The sequence below is a fragment of the Lates calcarifer genome, linkage group LG2, assembly GCF_001640805.2.
Source record: "Lates calcarifer isolate ASB-BC8 linkage group LG2, TLL_Latcal_v3, whole genome shotgun sequence".
Classification (NCBI taxonomy): Eukaryota; Metazoa; Chordata; class Actinopteri; family Centropomidae; genus Lates; species Lates calcarifer.
The window spans coordinates 20,261,445-20,285,115 of record NC_066834.1 but is presented as its reverse complement, the minus strand read 5'-3'; the positions used below and the strand labels follow the sequence as shown (position 1 = coordinate 20,285,115).

Below are 23,671 nucleotides of genomic sequence, written 5' to 3'. Positions count from 1 at the left end.
AGAATAATTTAAAAATGAAATTAATATGAATACATATAAATAAGGTATCAGATGCTTACACTTATTGCATAATTCATAATACAGTGGATGTCCATTAAAATGTATGTATATTGCTTATTTAATGATTGTCAAAATTAGACCAACGCAAATGACGAAACAAATTTCTGTCGACAGACGTTTTGTGAAAATATTACTTAATCGAAAATTACGCAACATTATGATTTATAACTGTGAAAAAAGGAGGAAAAATAAAACAATTCCTCCCATAATTTGGGGCAATTACTTTGGTTTGCAGTAACAAAGTATCAACGCTAGGCGGCAGTAACATATTTTCTAATACATTTTGACGTCAGCTGATCACTGCAGTGCAGCGTGCAGTTTGCTGTGTGTCAATGTAAACATTCACTTTTCTCTCATGTGCTGTGGAATTAGGTAGCTTACAGGTAAGTGTCAACTAATAGTATGTCCATTTAAAAAACATTTGAAAGAAAGCGGAAAGGTCTATCTCCTTTAGTTTTGTTTTTGACAAACGGTTGATTAACACTACCCTTCAGTTAACGCTGCAGTAGTTGTATTGATACTAGCTAACTGTGCATAGCCAGCACACTAAGTGCTAAGTTAGCTAGCTTGAACTTAGGTAGCTAGCCCTGAGGGACCGGTACACCGAATTAATTTGAATAAACAGTCAGTTTACAGTTCAGTTTCTTATCGGTAGGACAAAGGCCGTCAGAATACACTTACACGACCATGTTTGAAACTTGGCATGTATTAGGGCTACACCAAGCGACAGTAAACACTGAAGTAATTCAGTAAACTTTGAATTTGCTCGCGTGAAAACATCAAAAAAAGTTTTCCTTGTCGTTTTGACCATTACTCAGCAGCATGAACCATTGACTCTACAATATTAGAGGCTGGACACGGAACCACTGAATGAACTTTAGATTATTAAAAGGTGTGTCGAGAGAAAGATAGACTGTCTATTAAATAGAAGGACATCTCACACCTGTTGTAAAGCATCCTCTACTTGTACAATGCAAAGAATCATCAGCATCGCCAAGGTTATTATCAGTATTTTTCAGTTGACCCTGACATTCGACCTTCCCATTGAGGATTAAGTCATTTGTTTGGTATCTATAGCGTATTGCTCTTGCATTGCAGCCCCAGACCTAGTAACTTTGATGTTGCTGTTGTCAGCATGGCCTCTGGCTCAGGCTTTGCTCCTCCAAAACTGGCAGACTTCATCCTCACAGAGCGGCTAGGCAGTGGAACCTACGCTACAGTATATAAAGCCTACAGAAAGGTGAGTTTGTGGAGGCATGGGAAACATTACATAGGTCCAGACAGAAGTGTTTCATGTTAAAGGTTTGACTCAGGCGCTCAAGAGTGAGGTTCTCTGTGCTTGAATTCATTTACTATAGTTCATTAAATATGATATTTCAATGATTGTGCCATTGCTAAATGTGTTTACTACACTGTGTCTAATGCTTTGAAAGTACACACTGAGTATACACTGAGTCACCGCTTGCACACACTGGTATTTTAAGCTCAGCCTAGTTTTGTGGTTAGAAGTTAAAGTGAAAGATGAAGTCTACTTCCTGACTGTGATGTTGCAGGGGGACAGTCGTGAGGTGGTGGCAGTGAAGGTGGTGGGGAAGAAGACTCTAAACAAGGCAGCAACAGAAAACCTGCTCACAGAGATTGAAATCCTCAAGACTGTGCGTCACCCTCATATAGTCCAGCTCAAAGACTTCCAGGTAATCACATTCACATCTTTTCATATTCACATTTCTTTTCATTTACATCTTTTCATCTTTTCAAAAGATGTGTTGTCTTTTTTTTGTTGATGTGATGGTCCTATTTTCACCATGTTAGTTTCATCTACTCATACAAACTTACTTGATTTATGGCCACGACATTACTAGAAGGCACTGTAGAAAATCAGCATCTCTATGTCCAGATGAATTATGTTTTCATAAAAGGAAATAAAATATCTTTTTATTTACTTTTAATCGTTCTCTCTGAATTCTTCTCTTTCATCAGTGGGATGCTGAAAACATTTATCTGATTTTGGAGTGGTGCTCTGGTGGCGATCTCTCCCGCTTCATCCGCAGTCGCAGGATTTTACCTGAGAGGGTGGCCCGACGCTTCCTACAGCAAATCGGTAAGTCATTACCAGACCTATCTTCTTTTTTTATGTAGGGAATTGTTACACCTTTCTCAGCGGTGCATGTCTGTTAATTATTAAACTGTAGATAAAATGAAACATTAAGCCTGTTCAAACAGGCACAAGATGACAAAAATATAGAAATGAATGTGATTATTTTCGATCATTTATTGTAAGTATGTGCCCAGTGAAAATTGTAGGAGTTAACAGGTAGAGTTTCTCACATTGTGTATTTGTATATGTGTCTGTATAAACAGCCTGTGCTCTCCAGTTTCTTCATGAACGAAACATCTCACACCTGGACTTGAAACCTCAGAATATTCTGCTCAGTGGCTCTGCCCTCAAACTAGCAGGTGATCTCACTCACTCTCACATTCTCACACCAGTACATAAACACACTGTGAATTGCATATGCTTGTGATAATATGAGGAATGTGCCAAGCACAAGGAAAAAAGATACTAATTGTAATGCATTACATTATAAAAATGCAAGTTTGTAGTGCTATACAGGAGTTTCAGGTAGTTTTTGGGGTATTGTATCCACTGCAAGTTCTTACAGTGAACATGTTGTTTATGTTCTGATTCTTTCTTAGATTTTGGTTTTGCCCAATACATGTCACCTTGGGATGAGCAGAGTGTCCTGAGAGGCTCTCCTCTTTACATGGCTCCTGAGATGGTGTGCAGACGCCAGTATGACTCCAGGGTGGATCTCTGGTCAGTTGGAGTCATTCTCTATGGTGAGTATACCTTTTCATCTTTTGAATGTGTAATACCCTTAATGAATTATACCCTTAAGCCAAATAGAATAGCGTGTAATTTTAAAACTGTTCACTGTCTCACTAAAGACTAACATCAATGGAGAAGAAGAAGACTGCTGAATTTAAGTACTTTTAAAATCCACCCTTCAAATGTTTTGTGAGAAAGGAAATACATTTGACATGTTTTTTAGACCTCAAGGACAGACATAGTGCGTTTTAGTGTTAAAGAAAACTCCACAGGGCACCTGAAGGTAGCTAAAGTCAGATCATTTTTAAATATAAGCGTCTGAGCTAACTACTTTAAGTAACGGTATGGACATTCATTTTTATTGATAAATGCTTTGTAATCAGTGCTGAAAATCTACTCAACATTGCTTGTTTGCATGCAGAGGCACTGTTTGGGCGAGCACCATTCGCATCAAGGTCTTATGTTGAGCTGGAGGAGAAGATCCGGAGTAACCAACCTATTGAGGTAAGTGTTGAGCAATAAATGAGTCCCTCATTAGTGAATGTGCTGGACTGAGACCTCACCTTACCTGCTGGTGCCCTAAGACCATGTTACATTGTCCTGCGTAGTTTGGTGTATACACATGTGACAAATGCCAAATACGGTGTCTAATAAAAGTAGTGTAAACCTGTGGAAGACCATAATGAGTTACATTCTGGGAAAATTACTAGATATCAGAATGCAACTGTAATTGAATCCAATGCATGACCTCCAGCACATACTTCAGTATGATACTCCATTCAGTTCCAGCAACACTGTACTACAACACACACAACCAGTTGTGGTTTAACAGTTTTTTCAACATGGATTCAGTCTCTCTAAGTGTTCACACATTCAAAATCAGTGTTAATTCAACACCTACCAAGTTAAATTCGACACTTTGAAAGTGTCTATATTGGTTCACACTACATAGAGTTAAAACTACACTTTTGAAAGTTCTAGATACTTCACTCTATGACGTGCAGCAACAGAGTGAGAGAATTAAGAGTTGCAGCAACACTCTTAATAGTTAAAATTTTACTTTAGTCAACACAGTCAAGTCAAATCAAGTCAAATTTTATTTATATAGCGCCAATTCACAACAGAAGTTATCTCGAGGCACTGTACATATAGAGCAGGTCTAGACCATACTTTTTATCTTATAAAATTTAACACACAGGTGAGTGTTGAATTTATACAACACTAGTGTGTAATGTCAAAAGTTAAGTTCTTCACTGAACAGAGTTACTGCCATATTAACACTGTAGAGGATGTAAAATTGAACTCAATATTTAACTCTTTGTAGAGTTGATCTGTATTTTAAAAACACCATAGGGAGTCAATTTATAATCCCCAAATCCACCCCACAATATTATTCCCTACTGCAACAAAAGAAGGAAACAAAACAAGACCATACAAAATAAGTTTGGATTTCAAGTTAACCTGTGTTTTCTGCCACACCACATATTGATAGCACTGGTTTTGCAGTAACATATTGTCCTAACAATGGACAGCAGTCCTCAATAGCACAGGTCACACAATATGGCATTGTGACACTATGTGTGTAAACGTGATAGCGGAAATGCTAATTCGGATACATCAAAATAAGAGTCTGTGTTTTCATTTTCCCCCATCATCACATCACATCACACTGCTACAGTGGCCTTTTAAAGAAATATATTTTTTTAAAACTAGTACTACAAACAGAAACAGACCAAGTGCATGAATTTCCCATGAATAATCTCAAAACATGCCATTACCACGTCCTGGCCTTGAAAATAAAAGTGTTACCTCACTGTTCCTTTGACGTATGGGACCAGTGGACTACTCACTGCTTTTTTCCCCATGAGCAAAACGTTACTAGATCCATTCATTCACTTAGCAACACGTGATAGAGGTTTATTCTTTTCAATTAACTAGGCAGTAGTAGTAGTAGGCGAGTTGATTAGCTAATACTACGTAAGCAACCGGGATATTTAGCATAAACCACCAGTTTAAATAAATAGTAATGGGTAGGTAATTTAAGATTAGATGTACACACATCAATGCAATCATGTCCAGTCAAAAATAAAGACAATAGCTTGCTGGTCTCCCGGCTTGATGCTGGGAAAAACAGACACATTGGACCTCTGGCACTTACACTGGCTATCTAGTGAAATCAACTCTGTGGAGTTGTTAGCAGAGTATGTCATTTAACTCTCTGTAACAACACTGACACTGTCTGAGGAAGAACTACCTTGTAGTTGAATTAGACTTTAACAAGAGTTGAAATTACTCTGCATTTTTACTTTCAGCTTTAACACTGAAGATTTTAAAACTTGATTTTGCTGTGCACACATCATCAGGTCACCTGGGAATTAAAACACTTAAACTGAATTAAAATCAACCTACAATGACTTCTAATTAAATAAACTTAATGTTCATGCTTTGTTGAAGGATACTGTTGTTCCCTGTAGAAGGCAATGCCCACCCATCAACATAATCAAAGCAAATTACTGCAGCTGTGCTGTACTGTAGCTTTTTCTCACTTTATTTGTGAACGTTCACTGTCAAACCACTAGATGTCATACTTTCACAGTATACCTTTGTCTCACTTAGTGGAGGCACTTAGCTCAAAGGACAGCTTGATGCTCTAATATATCCAGCATTTAAAGGAACAACCTTACACAGGTGATAAACAGGTCTATATAATATATTCAGTTAAAACTTGTTGGGAAACACTGATTGAGAATGTTTCTATCCATAAGTCAGCGTTATATGTTTTTGGCTATGTTCAGTTTTATGTGTACAGATACCTGTAATTTATGGTGTAAAATTCTAATCTGATGCTTAAATATATCAGACAAGAGTTTCTAATCTCTTTACAATGTTAAAATGGACCAATAGATGCCTGCTGGAAATTAAAAGTTGTAGTTGTGTCTGTCCTGATTTGCCAGCTGCATACACAAACCACAGTTTAATAACCACTGTGACAAATAAAGGATAACTACTTTTAATGATGGAGGATTTGCGAAACACTTGAATTCTTGTGCCAAACATTAGGCTCAGACTTTGGATGGTATTAGCATATGGTCCATTACCCAGGGATTCACATAGAGAGTTTTAAGGTCACCTTTTGAGAGAAGGTAGTGATGTGAGACTAGAAGGTCTCTGGCAACAACCTCCTGTCCTTTTCCTTTGGATTGTCCTGTGGATTGAGTGCAACATAATAAGGTCGTGTTTTGTGCTTGAGCTCCCTCCCGGGGCCAGGGTATCCAAGGACTGCCGGGACCTTCTGTTGCGGCTGCTGGAGAGAAATCCAGATGCCCGTATCACCTTTGCGGAGTTCTTCACACACCCTTTTGTGGATTTGGAGCACATGCCAAGCGCAGAGAGCCTAGTGAAAGCGGTAAGAGAGTAAGACGAAAGGGAAGTGTGTGCTGGCGTGTGTGCGTATATTCTAAATGCCCGTGAATGATGAGTGTGTGTGTGTGTGAGATTGACTGAGCACATGTGCAGATGTGTTGGTAGGTTTGCATTCGTGCCCACCCCACGTGCTTTCACACATGACTCTGCATGCATGCATATGCAGTGGAGAGTAGCCGTTTGCATTCAGTGATGCCAGTTCCTATTTTCTCTTTCAGAAAGAGCTGGTCCTGCAGGCCGTTCAGAAGGACCAGGAGGGGGAGAGGTCCTCTGCTCTCTCTCTGTACTGTAGTGCCCTAGAGCACTTTGTCCCCGCTATTCACTGTAAGAGCAACAACCACTCTCATATCCTGTCTGTGGCCTAAGCCCTTCAACAATGCACTGCCTTTGTTCCACCACAGTAAACTGGCAAATTCACCAAATGTAAAAGCAGAACATCTCTTCTCTCCACCTTTCCAGACGAGACTGACCGACAACGTAAAGATGCCCTCAGACAGAAGGTAGGCCCTCACCCCGTTTACATTTGGATACATTTCTGTTTTGATTTGGTCTTTTTTTTTTTACACTCCAGTAGCTTTCACTTGGGATGAATTCTCCTCTATGAATACCATATGGTGTAGATGGAGAGCAGATTGAGTTAATGTAAGAGGATTTCCCACAGGTCAGCCAGTATGTGTCCAGAGCCGAGGAACTGAAAGCCCTGGTGGCCTCAGACAACAGACTGAGCTTTGAGGAGGCCCGGACCTCCAGGGATGTCCTCAGAGGTAACGCACACAGCTCAGTGCATGCAGGCATTAACCGTGTCTAGTCAGGTGCTGTATGAGAGGACAGCACCATGTATTATTATTATTCCTGTTAGTAGAAACTTCTGCAAAACTGTGCTACTATACTAATGGAAAATTATATTAAACTGCTGTATACAAGAAAGCATAGATGCTTGATCCTTTCTACTTCTTCCTTAATGACTCCTGTGAGGAAAATGTCATTTTCTTTACCCCTGCCCCAGAGGTCAGAGGTCAGGGTCAGCTGCAGAGTGGCTGCCTTTTGGTCTTTTGGGGATTTGGTGTTTTGCTCAAAGACACTCGTTTTCAATTACCCTGTTGCCCCCCAAAAATTATTTAGACATCTTTAAAAATCTAAGTATCTAAAGTCAATAAAACTGAAGTCTAAGGAAACTGCAGTGGACATGCAAGTAGAAGGTATATGCATGCATATTGTCAAGTAGAATGCAGTAATGGTACATTGAGACTGATATACAGTAGTACTCAAAGTGGTTTTTTTTTCTGTTTTCTTACTATTTCAGAAATGTCTCGAGACCAACCAAGGCTGCTGGCTGCTTTGGAGATGGCCTCTACTGCCATTGCTAAGGTTAGTCAGGGTTACTGCTGAATGATGCCACTGCTAAAGAGATATACAAAAAGGCAGGGTGAAGCAGAAGTAATATAAAAGGAAAAACAAACTGACGGTGCAAACCATTTCCCATTTCACACATTGCTTTTCAAACCACATTTTTTAGGATGACTGCTGAACCAAAAACATCTATTTTGCGGTTTTGCTCATCTCACATGAAGTGTTAGTTGTGCAGACTTTTTCATATTTGCTTGCCTCTGCTGTTTACAGATCAAAAATTTTAGCAGTGAACAATAATTAATAAACTGCAATGCTAACAGATTGGCATTATCAGTATTGATTTAAGTGAATTTTGCAAGTACCAGGACAGCTCAGGAAGCTGTGTAGTCTGATTTACAGCACTGCATTGCCTCATTTTCATTCCCTGATAGGAAGGGAGCGGACTGGATGATCATGAGGCCCTGGATGTGTACCAGCAGTGCTTAGGAGAACTACTGTTGGTGCTAGCAGGTAGCTAAACTCTCTTTATTTCCATAGAAGGTGGCTTTACATAGTTAACCTGCACCTTGACAGTAATTGGTGACTGAGTAAGAAATTGAAAGCATACTGTAGTCCCATGTCTAATTATTATGCATATTTCTTATGAGCGAAACTGAATAAGAGTGACTTGGAGGAAAGGCTATTCTGAACGAAAGGTGGGCATATGAAGTGAAGTGATTTAGAAAACAGGCACAATGAGCAGATGAGGTCAGAAATTCATGTAGACTTCAGGGTACAGTCAGAGACTGAGACAGGTCAAAAAATGGCTGAACAAAGAAAATTATACTCAAGGGAAAGGCTGGAAAAAGAGAGACAAAAATGACTTTGAGAGGCAGTAAAAATATAGAGATACATTAAGGGAGAAGCAGAAAGAGAGTCAAACAGAGAGACACTGAACCAGACAGAGAGACTTTGAGAGAGACTGATTTAAAAAAGACTCCAGGAGAGATGGAAAATAACTTGGAGAAAGTGATGTAGAACGAGTGAAAGACAAACTGACAGAGAAAGACAGAGTGAAGCAATAGGCTTGGAAAGGGATGGGGACACTTAATAGGACAGACAAACAGACAGAAGAACTACAGAAGAGACTCCAGTGACTCTCTGTGGCCTGGCGTCCATTAGCCTGCGCTCATGAGCTCATCTGGAAGATCGGCCTAATGGAAGAGGTGGGATAGAGTGATCCACATGTGGCTTTGAGCCGGGATGAGACCCAGTGCCAGCACCCTGTGTGTGGTATAAGAGTCCTGCCATCTGCTTCCCATTCAGGCAGCACACTTCATTTCTTTGTGTTATTACACACTGGAAACAAATAAAAACTATTATCTTACTAATGGACGAGAGCTTTAATCATCTAGCCCAATCCATTCCAGTTCATCTGGTGGGTGCTGATACTTATTTTTTCATACCAAAAAATTCCAGGTATTCAGTATTTTGCTCTTTGTTCTTGATTAATTCATCTTGGTTAAACCTAAAAAGCTCTTTTGTGTGGTTTAGCAGCTCTTTATGGTGAACGGCTGACCGTACATTCAACGATAGGGAAAACTGTTGATTACATGAGTCCCTTCGCTGCACCAGGAGGCTTTGCAAGTTTGTGACACCAAATTGCAGAGAGAGATAACTGAATCCTTGGACTGCAGTACACAGAATTTGTGTACTGCAGTAAATCATTGGTGCTCCACCTTTAGGCTGATATATGCGTTTTTGTGCACTTTTTATTTAGTGTGTAGCTTAAAAATTTAATGGAACAATTTATTTGATAGGTAAATCCCACGCCATCCCAGACAGCCTCTCTCTCCAGTGTCAGGGAACCTCACTCTGTGGCACATCAGATACCACTAGGGGGATTGTGGAGAGAAAACATTGGTTCTTTGTTTAGCTAGGAGCTCTTTGTTGTGCAGCTTCAACAACATGCCTTCGCCATCAGAGAGACTCCATCACATGACCCATGACCCCCCCCCCCCCGTTTCCCCCTCTGTCACTCTCCCCTGCAGGAAGACTGACTGTGAAAACACTGGCCTACATTAGAACCATTTTTTCCCTTGAGCCCCCAGTCTGCACGCTAGCAAAATCCAATCTAGTAGTTGACCTCTTCTTGAACAAACAAGGTGATTAGGTAGTAGACTCTCTCCTCCCTTCCTCTCCTCATTATTCTTGTGTCTTTTTTTTTCCTTTCTTGGTGAGCCAGCTGAGCCCCAGGGCCGCAGGAGAGAGCTGCTCCACGGTGAGGTGAGTGGGCAAAGAGGGACTTCTGGTTGAGTGCTCACGGTAGGAACAACTTATCTGTCACCTCCAACAGGCCCTCGACTGATCACCCAGGTCTGAGAGAACACTAGTCGCTCCATCACATGACCCATGAGCCTTCTTCCTGTGGTCACATGTGCGTGTTTTTTTGTGGTAATGGCCAAATAACGTAATCTATCATCTATACTGCTGTTTCATACACATAGATCACTGTCCACTTTATAATTGGGTACTTAAAGAGGCTAGTAGTGACCGCTTGTATGTGAAAAGACTTTCATGTAGTAGTGTGCAGGATTATTGGCCAACTCTGCTGGACCCTTCAGCTCTGCAAAACTCTATAATGCCATTTTTGTTGTGTTTTGTTTTGTTTTCCAGCAGCTTTACTGTTTTTACTGCTCCAAGCAGCAGAGAGACAAAGTTGGCAACTAACTAGTGAACATAGTGGAGCTTTTAGCAACTCAAGAGCCATTTATTTCCCCCAGGAGTTAGTGTAAACCAAAAAAAGAGCTAAAACCAGAGTGAATGTTGGACTTACATTCACCAGGTGTCCAGAAACACGACTCCAAATGAGTGCTAATGTTACCACTAATTGCTGGATGTGTAAATAAACAACTGCTTGCTGGCTGTTTGCAGGTTTGCCATATTAGCATGTCAGTGTGTTTACAGCTTGTTATTGCATTATTACAGGTTTAAACCCCATCAACTAGAGACTAAACTCTAATTGTCACGGTTATTAACAGTCATCTTTGTTGAGCCAATGTTGATATTGAAGTTGGCAGACATGTATAACGTGAATGTCTGAAGTGTTATGAAAAGGATTTTTGGTTTAATCAACAAGATATTATATTCCAATCAATGGATTAAATTAATTATAGTAATTAGCAGCTTTAATATACATCAGCTTTTACCTTCTCTCATTGTGCTACACTAGTAAGACCTTACCTGAACATACTGAATATATCCAGTAACTAGTGCTCAGTACTGGTATTCTACTTTGACAAACATATGCAAAAGACTTGTGCGTGCAATTAATGCTTCAAGCCCTTTTGTTTTTCTGCGTTGTTTAGCCAGCAACTAAGTCTACAACAGACAACAGTATTTCACCAACAAATCCCAAAAGGGTATGGGGGTTTGAGCGGGCCTCATAGACCTCCCTATTTGAAGTTTTATGGGTGCTTGTCTTAAGTAAATTCAGATGCGGCCATAATAATCTAACACAGCATTAGGGAGGCGGGGGCGGCGGATTAGATCGAAAGCATGTGTGTATGTGAGAACCCAAAAGAGCCAACACATGCTGCCATGACTGGCCTGCATGTGCGTTCATATCTACTGTAGCGCACACTTTAGCCTTCCAAAGCTGTAATTCAATATAGTGGCCTCTTATATGTGAGCCACAGCTTTGATCTAACCAGTGTATGTTGATATAGTCTCATTACGACTGAACATACGTGAGGTCCTGTTGTCCTGTGTCTGTGTACCACAATACTCTGTAAGTTATCAATATCTCCCTGGCTCACCCATGTAGATTTTCCTCCACGTTTATTGTAGTTAGTGATTAAAGGAATTGTGATTAAAGCGCTGTGGGTACATAAGGTTGGGGTCAGGGCTGGATCCTGAAAACCTGTGGTCAGAATAATTATTTACCACAACAGATTGGCGTTTTAAAGGGATATTATGGAAGCCATCAGTTTAGGTCTCTCCTCATTATGACCCTCAGATGTTACTGCACCAATATCCAAGAGGTCTTGCTTTAAACTGTGACATAGTGGTGATACAGCTAGGTATGAGGTGCAGCCAAGAACTTTCATCATCACCAGAGGACTGATTACCACAGTAAAGAGCACCCTCAAGCATATGATGACAGCAGTTACCACTTGCACATGTGTGCCATATGAAATGTTTTTTAAAATTAACAGAACAAGCAAGAAGCACATCAGCAGGGCTGATCGCTTTAATCTGATTTGGACATTGACCGTATGTCCCCATGCATCTTAAAGTTATTCTGTTTCCTGCTGCACAAAGACACCACAGTTAACATTAAACAAGCACAGTTCAGAAAATACATCAAGCGATTGGACGCTTGACGAAAAGGAGAAAATTTGGACAGAATCATCTTCTGATCCATCATGTGGTGCCATCCCTCCCTCAGGGAAGCATCTGAATTAGTCCTAAATTCATTTTGCTGCATGTCAATGACCACAGACATACAGCCAGAGCTGTTAAGACCAGTCTTCACTAACAAGATGAACAAGGAGTACAGCAACAGATGGTATGGCCCCTACAGAGCCTTGATCTCAACATAAACAAGTTAGACAATTCCATCCATCATCCATTTAATTAGAGATATTTCGCTAACCAAAAGCAGTCTAAACTGTGCTTTTCTGTTCATAATGTCATGTCAAACAATCCAATAGATAATTTCTGGATCAGCCAACCAACAATTGTTATTAGATTTAATGGAATTTTCCATCTCTCACCAGATTAAGAGCCTTATGAGCAGAGCCGAATACCTCAAAAAGCATATCAAGGTAAGCGTACGTTCCTCCCCAGTATTTATTTTTATTTTGAGCAAACCATACAAATGTTGGTGGTGATGATACTCCGTATTGGATATTTACATCATCTTAAAACCATTTAGTCCTCACATCTGTATTTATCTGTGCATGTTTTGTTGTTTGCTTGTTAGTTTTAGGTGATTACTTGCACATGTTTATTTTTCAGATGCAGGAGACTCAGAGAGACGCGTCTCTGGATCGAGAACCTCTTGCAGACTCTGTCAGAAGCTGTGAGTTTCCCCGCTGTGTTGTGCAAACTATTCCTCTGGCCTTGAGAGTGTGTTTTTGAGAACCTTACGGACATACTGATAAGTGACTAAATGGAGGTTTGGTACGGGGAGGTGGTGGGGGTTAAGTGAGGAATGGCTGTTTAAAGTTGTAATGAAATGTCCTTTCAGTGAAGATTTTTCCACTAGTAAAATATGAGCCATTCTCTTGCTGTGCTGGCCACCCTGCAGAACTATTTGGCTCTTTGATTTCATTTCAGTGCAGCCCTGGGCCGCTCTGTCCTCTGCCCTCTTGTAAAGCCTACCTTGTGAAAGTGAGACTTGGTGCTAGCAAAAAGTGACCTAACACACAAACACCAGAAATAACAACAGCACACAGGCACACTTAATTCCTTTCACATAACCACATGTAAACTCACCTTGTATATACTTTAAGAGTAAAGGTTATACTTGAACCTCCCTGTCTGTGTACTATAAACAAACTACTTAACTATATTAAAAGCAAAGTATTTTCATTTTAATATACTTGACCTTCCCTAGCTGTAACCTATATGCACATACCCTTATTCCAAGTATTTTCTGGGCTCAACTCCTAGATGGATAGTAGATACCTAAAGCCTAGACAATATCCTGTTCTCAGCAAGAAATTCCTGGGGAATTATGAATTAAAAAAAACAGGGATGGGGGAAGGGCACCAATGACTCTAGAGGCGGCTCAAGTTTCATGAAGAACGTGGCTTCTTTTTCTGCTGCTGTTATTTTAATAAAACCGCAGCACAGTCAGCCATACTAGCTGACACTGATCCAACAGCAGCTGTGCTAGAGAGGGTCGCAGCAACGCCCAAGTCTGTCTGGTGACCTTAGACTACACCAAAACAAGCGGCAAAGTTTTGCTGAGAACCATGACCATGTAACCCTCAGACCATTTACATTTCAGACATGAGCTTCAGGCAGCATTTCAGTTCAAATGTCCCCAAAGCACTAAACCCTCCCAGACTTAAATCGGCATCACCTGCATGATAAATGTGAGGGCCTGGAAGGCCAAGGACTCACACTTGGCAAAGACATTACCATAGCTGGTGAAGTCTGATGCATGCATTATACTTTGCATAAAAATTAATTACATTTGTTCTGTGTATGTTGTAAATGCTTTAAGTGCATTCTCGGTAATCTCTTTAGATATTCAGTTTATGTAGGAAAAAATAGATGAGGGCCTACCTCACCTTCAGGCACAAAATATACTATTGTATAATATATGGCTCACTGAAAAAAAAGGATTGTGGTAAGATTTCAGTAGAGCACCTACACCACACGCTAGGTTACATCAGATTGCAAAATGCCAGTAAATACATGTTAGAAGGTGGAAAAGGGGGCAATTTAATATTTATTATGGAAAAAAAGGTTGGATAAAGATAGGATGTGGTATCAGATATAAGATAAGATTTTACTTTATAAACGTATATTTTTTCATTATGTTTTAATAACTTTTAAAGATAACGTTGTGTACAGTATTTTAAGATAGTCTGAATATATCTGGCTGCTGTTATCCTAAAGTTCAAAAATCAGTTGGCTTTCCATCCATATTTATACATTAAGTTAATGCTCCTCTCCAGTTTTTTTAAAGTGGTATAATGGAAAATGCAGAAAATCACTGCTTTAATTAAACTTGTAACATTTTTATCACATAATACACACAACAAACCTTGAAATTATGATAAATTGCTGGTGTTAAAAAATGTCCAGTCCAAGGACTAGAGTGTTTGAATTGAATTGGACATATAATTTGTCCAATTCAAATTAATAAAATATTATTTTGTCTCCTCAGCCTGCTGTTTGCAGTAAGCTTGACGGCCACCATGGGAACCAACTTGGACGCCTCACAGAGCATCAGACTCCCTGTCAGTGATCAGGTTGGACACAAAGCAAGACCACATTTCTGTTTGGGTCAAATCAAACCTGCATCACACCTCACCCAAACCAACACTGTACACTGTCTGGGTTGGATATTGCAAATGCCAGCCAACTGTGGTCAGTGTTTTGGTTATTGCTCTTAAGTTTTTCTACTAGATGATTTGGCAGGTAGAAAACGTGTTTATTCTTTTAAAGGAAAAAAATATTTGGCTGGTAAAGTACTGGAAATAGGTTTTGGATTCTGGATTTGCACACTGGTGATTGTAAGTTAGTTCCTCGTTCTTTACACTCTGTTGGTGCACTGTTTAGCCTCAAATCCCTCCTCCTGACACACCATTGATATGTAAATGCTTGACAGCTTGTATGACAATACCACACTGTCATGGTAAACGAGTTAAATAGAGACTGTTGCATTTTATTCAAAAGTGTTTGCAGCACACCTAAAAACTGTGATAGCCTGAAAGTACAATCAAATGTGAACTGTGACGTTAAGCTTCACAACAATTTTGAACTGAAGTATTAAGTATATTATATTGAGGCCAAACATGCACATACTCCCTCACCCACCCTCCTTCTTCCCCACTGCCTTTGCTGTGGGTCAACCACAGGCTCACCATGCTCTCTCCGCTGATGGAGCCCTCTCCACCACTATGAGGGGAAAACTGGAGAGGTGCGGCCTCTGCCTTATTTACACTAGACTTGCATTTTCTTAGGTTTGGCAGTGGATGGGTATTTGAGGGATACAGTGAGTTGTGGCGCTCAAGCAAAGCCTTCATAACTAGGCCTCTGTGAAACGGTAAAAGGCTTAGCAGTCGTAGCAAGCTGATAATCCACGCTGTTGTAGGTCTTCACGGGCTGTTTTGATTTCAAACACGTAAAGTGCTTGAATACTCTAAAAGGGAGCTTTACTTTGTGAATATAATTTTTAAGGCAACTGTAGAAAATACCTGAAACAGGAGTCAAATGAGAAAAGTATAAATATGTCTACTGGCAAGCTTTCCACACTGCTGTGTTGTTGTATTTTTTATTTGAATGTTTATACAGCTGTGATTTTATAATGTATTTATTAAATGAGAAATTCAGTGGAAAATAAAATGACAATCTCTGAAGTCTCTGTAGTCTGAAACTTCCTTTGTCAGACGTCTTGTCAGCAGCACGAGGAAAACGACCGTCTCTCAGAACCTATGGAAAGATTTATGTGCCGTCGTGGGAGCAGCGCTGCTGTTTCCTCGCCATCGTCATCATCTGGAAGGCCACTCTCCAGAAACAGCTGGCTCGGGTCCACGAGGGAAGGATAGAGGAAGGCAGGCAGGGGAAAGTAAGGACAATTTATAATTATATGATTCATATGGAAGTCTGGAAAACTATGGAAACTGAATTTGAAAATTTCCAGATCTAACCCTGAAACTATGGGAATTACACAATGAATTCATTACAAGTATGTTTTTTCATTTCCCTTCATTGCCCATGATAGATCCAAGGTCTTTTTACAGTACTATGGCAGTTGCTCTTCTTTCTACTTTTACTCATAATTAACCAATAGTTATTCAATTCAATTCAATGTTATTTACCATCAAAATCAGGAAAAGGATCAAATATAATAAACTGATTGGATTTGAAGGGTTACTTTGATTTTACTCACTTACTCGCTTTGACAAGAAAATGAAAATGACCCTGATGATGTCATTGTGATGTAATCAGGGTTATCTTGGCTTAAAAATTTATAGAGAGAGAGCCATGTGCTCAGAGAACAAACTGAGGACATGGAGTTTGAAAGTAGTGGGTGTTTTAACAGGCAACGGATCTAAATGAAGACACTGTTCGGTCGCATTACAGGGAATGTAGGATCTTGTGTCTGTGCAGCTTGAGCCATACGAAGGACTAAAAGCCAGGATATCTCTACCTCTGTTGTTTTCAATGTTGATTATTATTTTAAAAATCTTTTTCTTGTGAGACCCTCAATTTTATGAAGGTGGAATAATGATTGCAGGACCCCTTTCAAATACAGACTCTAAAGATGATAAAATCCTGTGAAAATCATCAGCGATTTTCAGAAAACCATGTCAAGTTCGAGTACCACTGTAGTTGCCTTAGGTTTAACAAGTGGTTTTTCAATCTGACCAGGAGTCAGAGTAATGTTTGTTTTCTGCCCTACCATCTGCTTAATCACATTCACCTGGCGTGCCAGGTGTAAATCACTCCCAGGCTGTATGGTTAGAACAGAGAGCAGCATGGCCGCGAGTCTTGGAACAACAGGATGGAGAACCACTGGGTGCTGCGTTTGTGGCTGTGCTGCGGAGGGGGCTCTAATTGGCTAAAGGTGCCCGTGGTGTTGGCTCAGCTTCATTGCTTTAATCATGACATGAGCATGTTGCTGCCAGGAAAACTTTGGATACAATTTTGACCCTTGTGCTTGCTTTGTTGCTTGTTTCTGGGAGTACTGCCAATTTATATTGCCCCCCAAAAAAGTGCACAGAATATCCTTATAGTAATGCAACCCAGAAAGGGAGATTCTCAGATGGAAAACTTAACCCACCACCTCATCCTCCAAGGCATCCCCCAGTCTCCTCTTCTGAACCGCAACCTACGGCAGTGTGGCTTTAATCAACCGCCATTTTGCTGCAGATCCAGCAACACTTTCTATCGCGCTTTCCCCTTCCAGGCTCTCCCTCTCTTTCTCTGTTGATGCTGGTAATGGGACAGCGGTCGAGTCAAATTGACATCAACGTCACCCACAAAGAGGGGTCTCTGTGCTCTAGACCTGAAGGAACTGGGTGCCCTTGACTCCAGCACCCCCTGCCCTGAAAACAGAGAGCAGGTCAGCCATTCACTGTGGCTCGATGGCTATCATGAATGGAACATTGTACCTATGAGAGACAAGAGCCTCCTAAATCCTGGGGTCACTCCCACTTTGGAGCAGTGAAGAGAGAGAGAGTGGGGGTCGGGGGTGTTTCAGAGAAATGTTGAATAAAGATAATTTAGAAAATGGGCTCCAGCACAGTGCTGCCTCTGTATCCCCCTGTTCCCTCCACACACACTCTACTCCCCAAGGCTGCTCGGCTCATGTTTGTTTTGATTTTGCTCCCAGAATTGGGATGAGGAGGTGGGGGTTTTGAAGGGGGCTGGGTGGTTGTATTGGAGGACTTTAAGATGCATGGCAATAGTTAAGACAGATTGGTCCAAAGACAATCTAACTAAACTAGAGGGAGTCAGACTACACTGTAGCTGTAAGCCACTTTGTTTCTCTATCTCCACGTTTTATGACACAACAGACAGTTGGAATAGCCTGAGGATTCCTGTGGTTCAAAAAAAAAAAAAAAAAAACGGGAGAAGCTGTGGAGAAATTCTCTCCAGGCTTGGAGACGTTGCCACCTGTTAGCTCAAGTAAAAAAAATTTCTAATTACTCATCCGACGTCAATTTTGTCACGCGAGGCTGGGGTCACACAGGCAACTATGGCTTACAGAAACGTCCTCATTTTTTTCTGTAAATTTTCTACTATTGCCACTGCACATTTGTACCTTTTGGATGTGACCTAAGTTACATTTGCAAAACAGGTGTGCACCTCACACCTAGCAGCAATGCTAGATGACTCTTTTACAATTTGTTAATGACTTGTAAATACCATAGTAAGTGTCGAACAAGCCCCAAATGACTTTTGGTCATTAGCAAAGTCTGAATACACTGAAGGCAAATTTGAGTGCAAACAGTAAACTCAGTTGGAAGAGCTGAAATGTTTCCTGCCTTCCTACTCTAAAAATGATGGCGATGGTTTAATTACAACCTGAGCCTAAAATGTCAGTAGAATCCTGATTTACTGTTTTTGCTCCAATGAGGATGTATTGTGCAACGACTAGACACTCAAAATTCCTCACCAGGTTTCAGTTACACTGGCCTAATCCCTTGAATATTACAGAGTGAAACATAGTCACATGCAGACTGTCGAGTCTCTTGACTGACTTGAGAATGACATTTTCAAACAATAAACTCTCTTTTTCGGCTTTCAGTTCAGCAGCCTAAAACATCAAGATTTTACGTTTTTTTTTAATTAGTAACTATGTGGTTGCAGGTATATGAATTATAGCTACTTCTTTTTCAATATTTTAGTGTACCTACTTCCCAAGCACCACTACAGCATATACTGCACCTCTTTCAGCAGATCATTAAACACATTCATACGGTCACTCAAGTTCCTCTGAACCTCAGACTTTCAGTTTATGTGCAATCAACAAAAATCAAATGTTTATCAGTCTTTAGGAGCTTGTTAGGGATACAGTCTTTATCACATTTCTTGTTATATCTCTGTGCACAAATCACACTGTTACACAACTTTAGCTCATAAACATTTTATTATAAAACTCACCCTCCCACATGGAAGACACTGCTCTGAGGTCTTCACTGCTATATTCCCACAAGATGAGATGAAACATTAGAAAATCTAAATCACGTCTGGCTTCGTGGGGGAAAAAAAATAAAAAAAATCTGAGCTACATTTGTGTGTTTATATTGTATTAAATGCATTTGTTGTAAGTGACAGTGGCCACACGCACTGGCTTATTGTTTTATAATTGTAAAAATATATACATATTCTTCATATTCTAGCTTCATAATTTAACATTTATCAGACTTCATACTGAAACAAGATTAATTTTGACACTATTTCAAGTAGCAAAGACACAAATGGGCAGCTTTGCTACGGATGATCAATACTAACAAAAACACTGTACTTTCTCTTTTTGCTTAACAGCTTAACGTGGAACAGTGGAAGAGAGAAGTGAGACTGAAAGGCTGCTGGTTTGAATCCTCGGACCTTCAAACAGGTAATATTAACCCTGTTCACTGCTCAGTAGCCACACAGAATCTCCTTATGTAAATGTTTGCTACAACAAAGACCCTCAGCCTCAAAACACAAAGTAAAAGCCTTCAGTATCTTTCTGAGGAGGAGGCCCTTATGAGAAATTTTTGAACTGATCTCAGTCTGCTCTTAATTAGTCTGACCTTTATCTGTCTGTGCAAGTTATTTAGGAAGCACTTAGTGAGAGTCCTGCATGTTAAAAGATCTCTATACATGGCCTAACACACACCTCTGGTTTAGTTAACAGATACTGTGTCAAAATAATTAAGCCATTCATATCAGGCTACTTCAACACTGCTATGTTCACTGATTATTGTTCTCCAGCTGTGCTATTACACTGCAGACTCACTAATGCAGAATACGCCCTAGTGTCCTTAACAATAATCTTTAATACCCATAAACTCATTGCAACAGCGTACGCTCGAATCACGCAGTTTGTTTCACCCCTGCATAACAAACCGAGCAGTGTCAGACCAGGCAGACCTCTTGTTGCGAGCAGTGCTGTGGACAAACTTCAGGTATGCGTCGACCCGTTCACACCATCAGCAGACAGGTTTTCCTGTGTTGTTGCTGCGGTGTGAAAGCGGTAATAAGGACGGGGGTCTTTTTAAAGGCATGAGAGGGGGGCAGGCAGTAGAGAGGAGGAAGGAGGAGTGGGGTTGGGGGTCCTCAGGAAAAGTTCAATAAAACAATCTCGACCGGGGGAGGGGCCCCAGACAGAGTGCTGGAGAGGCGCTTCAGTTAATTTAAGTACTTGATCCCACACCCTTGCCTGTCCTCTGACTGTTCCCACAAATATTTGAAGTGTGGTTGCTGCTACAATGCAGTGGCCCCTGAAATGGAGAGCAGAGCAAACACGGAGTGTATGGGTCCAATGTTTGTCTAAGGTCTTAATAAAGCCACACTCCAAGTAGCATTGAAACCAAACCAAACAAACAGGAGCTTTTTAAAAAGGCACACAAAATGGTAATGCCCTGCAAAAAAAAAAAAAAAAAAAGTCTAGTTTTGGTTCACATCCTCTCATCATCACCTGGAAGTATTTTTGCTGTTTTTTGACAAGAGGCTTTCTTCTACTTCTACTAGCAGAAAAAGAGTGCTGCAAGGCCATCAGTGGGAAGATTTGAATCACAAATCAAAAGAGCAGTTTTCCTGAGTGAGATGTGCATGAAGAAGAATTACTATGCAAATTGTACGGTTGTGGGGAAGCCTACACAAATCACTACTGTGCTCTCTGTCTCCATGCAACTAAACTGGGACGGCAGGGGAGTCCTTGTGGGTGAAGAAATAACTTTCCTCATCCAACAGACCTGGGTGCAAGATAATGCTGTGCTGAAGTGTCTTGGAGCAAGTCACCAAAACCCTATCAAATCCAGGACTGGCCTCACACTCTTGAACAGTCGCTTTCCTCAGGTGTCATTTATAAAGCCAAGAAATGTTTCAAGTACCCATCGTCTCAGTATAATATCCGTGCCAGAGGAATGGAACAGGAGCGTCACGCAGCTGGGTAACCTCTGGGAAGCAGAGGAATGGTCAGTATACACTTCCTCTTTGTCGTTTTTGGGGTCATAGTCCTCATCCTCGTACATGTCATCCACATCAGGCTGGTCTGAAATAACATTGTGGTCTCCTATTGAGCAAAGTTTGCTCATGTTCTCCTTGACCACTTCACAGAAAGGCCTCTCTACCCCATCGCAAACACAGCGGTTGAGCAGCATGCCATTTGGGATGAACAGCATCTGCTGAATGGTGGCTTTACACTTGGAGGAGCACTTCCTGCCATTGAACAGCTGCCCGCAATATGACAAGTAGGCCGTGAGGGAGGTGTGGCAGTTGCTGTCCTCCTCGCAGCGCTGCCGGGCCTCCATGCACCCTATCCCCCCGGCGTCGCTCGGGTACCTGCGGGGGAGGCACGGCTCTATGGCTCTTTTGGCGCTCAGGCACTCCAGGTCCTGGGCGCAGTCGCAGGTCTCCAGGTCTGGCCCGCTGCGGGTGTGATTGAGCCTGATGAGAGCGTTGATGCAGTGGCTCGGGCACTGCCTCCTCGTCCCTCTGATGTTCCCCTCACAAGCCGCCAAATACTGGCTGTACGCGAGGTCGCATTCAGGTTCGTCGTGGCACCGGAGGAGCGCCTGCCAGCAGATTAGCTGGGCATCTATGGCCACCAGCACCCATGGGAGAAGTGCCAGGGCGCTGCACCAACATTTCATGCTTGGATGGAGTTCTAGTTCGGTGACGTGCACTTTCTCCACCAGCACATAAGGACAAGGACGATTTACACGCTGAACCTCACAGACTGAAGTTCATATTCCATACATTGTTTTGTTTTTGTAACCAGCTCAAAAAAAAAAAAAATTCACTTGATCACTTAGAGATCATCCGCAAACTTGCACGTTGGTTGAGTTTGCCTCCTCCTGGTCAGCTTTGCAACAGTGGAAGACGGGATCTGACTCAGGGAAATCACCACGCGTGGCTGCAAAAAAGAGAAACGGAGCAGCAACAGTCATTCCGGGAAGCATGTCCGTTCAAAAGTGGGAGACCATTCTCCAAACTGCGGTCAGAGTCTGCTCCATGTCTCTCTCTCTCTCTCTCTCTCCTCCCCGGTGCCGATACGAGGTGGCCACTGCAACGCGCCGCGGGGCTATCCAAAGTTAACACGCAGTCTGACCACAGTAGTTGTCCTCCGCAACTCAGTTTGTACACTTGAACTCATCTTTCTTACCATTGTTAGTTTCGACTCCTCTTTCCAACTTTACCACTTTTAACATCCATCCGCGCATTCCGATGTTTTCTCTCCCCCCCCCTCTCTCTCTATCCCTTTTTTTTTTTTTTACTTGGAAGAAGTTTCTATCTGTCGCATTTTGTCCCGCTATGTGCGTCTTTGTCCCCCTTCTTGCTGTTACGCTTCACGGTCCGCCGAGCATTTCCCCACAACACCCCTCCTTCTGTCGAAAAAAAAAGAAAGAAAAGTCCCCCCCCCCCTCCTCTCTCTCCCTCTCCCTCTCTCTCATTTACAATCCCGGCCACCGATTGGTCGTCATTGAGGAGTCAGCCGTGGGACCCATCTCCAGGCCCTACAGCAGCACAGCCCTGCTCCGCAAATCCTCTCTATATGACGAGATAGCCTGGAAGAAAATGTTTATAATTTTCCTTGCATGAAACCCAGGTTCTGTGTGGTCCCCTACTTCTCTTGTAGCAAAACACAAGGGGTGGGGGGGGGGGGGGACGCATTCCTTTGCAAGAAGCTCACATCTGCAACTTCACCGCTCCAATTTTCACCGCGGAAAAACAAATCTGTTTCTTTTTTTAAGCCATAAACTGAACGGGGTGGGGGGTGGTGGTGGTGGTGGTGGTGGGGGCTCTGTGATAACTGCCTCGCCGTTGAGGGGTTTCCCTTAAAGGTTCTCGTTAATTGTCGCTCTGTCGTGTCCCGCCCCCGTCCCGTCCCGTCCCGTCCCGTCTCGTCTCCCTCTCCTGGCTCTCATTCTGCAGAGGTTTTTAAGCCCCGATTGATAGAGGAGAATGGGAGAGAATAGTATTTTCTGCCCCGTTTCACCCCAATTGTGTCAGATTGTCCATGCAGTGGCCCAGTGTCTTTCCAGGCTGAAGATTGTTCACGCACTGCGGCCTGTCAATGGAGAGGGGTTTCAGCATCAATATATTTTACAGCTATCCCCTTTCACACCACACTTGAAAACTACCTATAGCTCAGGCTTTCCTGCCATTGAAATGGTAACTAACTTGATTTTTCTTTTTCTCCAGAGCCACCCCCCAACCGCCCCCACCCCCCCAAGACTGTGCCAGTTTTACACCCCAAAACCAGATGGATGCCCAACCAGATATCTATTCAAGACTACAATGTGAAAGGTAGCTGCTTTTAAAAACGACCCTTTTCTGTAGTTGCATAGTGCGGATAGTGTTAGCATCATGCATGTCTTTATATTTAGGCTCTTAATTGATGGACAAATTACAGAAACACACAGTTGTATTACTATATTATTTTAACCATCCTCTACATATAAACACACAAATATGCATAAATATTTCTCTTCATGGAGGTCTGTAGCACACACTGGTACATGTGGATTATTTGACTTATTTTGTCTCTGCACTGTTGACACAGAATGAGAGAATGTTTTCCCTCCATATGAAACCTTATACAGCATACATCTTGTGCTAATACTA

At 41.6% G+C, this 23,671-nt stretch overlaps 2 protein-coding genes across 3 annotated transcripts; one reads left to right on the top strand and one right to left on the bottom strand.

Annotated features, from left to right (window-relative positions):
- Nucleotides 1-348: 348 nt before the first annotated feature.
- Nucleotides 349-15,744, top strand: ulk3 (unc-51 like kinase 3). Of its 2 annotated transcripts, none has more exons than XM_018697486.2 (17): nt 349-443; nt 1,159-1,300; nt 1,614-1,754; nt 2,041-2,161; nt 2,422-2,517; nt 2,758-2,901; nt 3,312-3,394; nt 6,141-6,296; nt 6,532-6,637; nt 6,773-6,813; nt 6,975-7,077; nt 7,617-7,681; nt 8,095-8,173; nt 9,888-9,928; nt 12,424-12,471; nt 12,665-12,728; nt 14,550-15,744. In XM_018697486.2, exons 2-17 carry the CDS (start codon nt 1,196-1,198, stop codon nt 14,564-14,566), a joined length of 1,410 nt encoding a protein of 469 aa, XP_018553002.1. In that variant the 5' UTR covers nt 349-443; nt 1,159-1,195; the 3' UTR covers nt 14,567-15,744. The 2 variants fall into 2 exon arrangements, with proteins under 2 accessions (XP_018553002.1, XP_018553003.1); XM_018697487.2 differs by having other exon boundaries at nt 353-443; nt 1,195-1,300.
- A 3,220-nt stretch (nt 15,745-18,964) lies between these two features.
- Nucleotides 18,965-22,419, bottom strand: si:ch1073-459b3.2 (growth arrest-specific protein 1). The gene has a single exon (XM_018697488.1). The coding sequence runs from the start codon at nt 21,694-21,696 to the stop codon at nt 20,896-20,898; it is 801 nt and encodes a 266-aa protein (XP_018553004.1). The 5' UTR covers nt 21,697-22,419; the 3' UTR covers nt 18,965-20,895.
- Nucleotides 22,420-23,671: the final 1,252 nt, after the last annotated feature.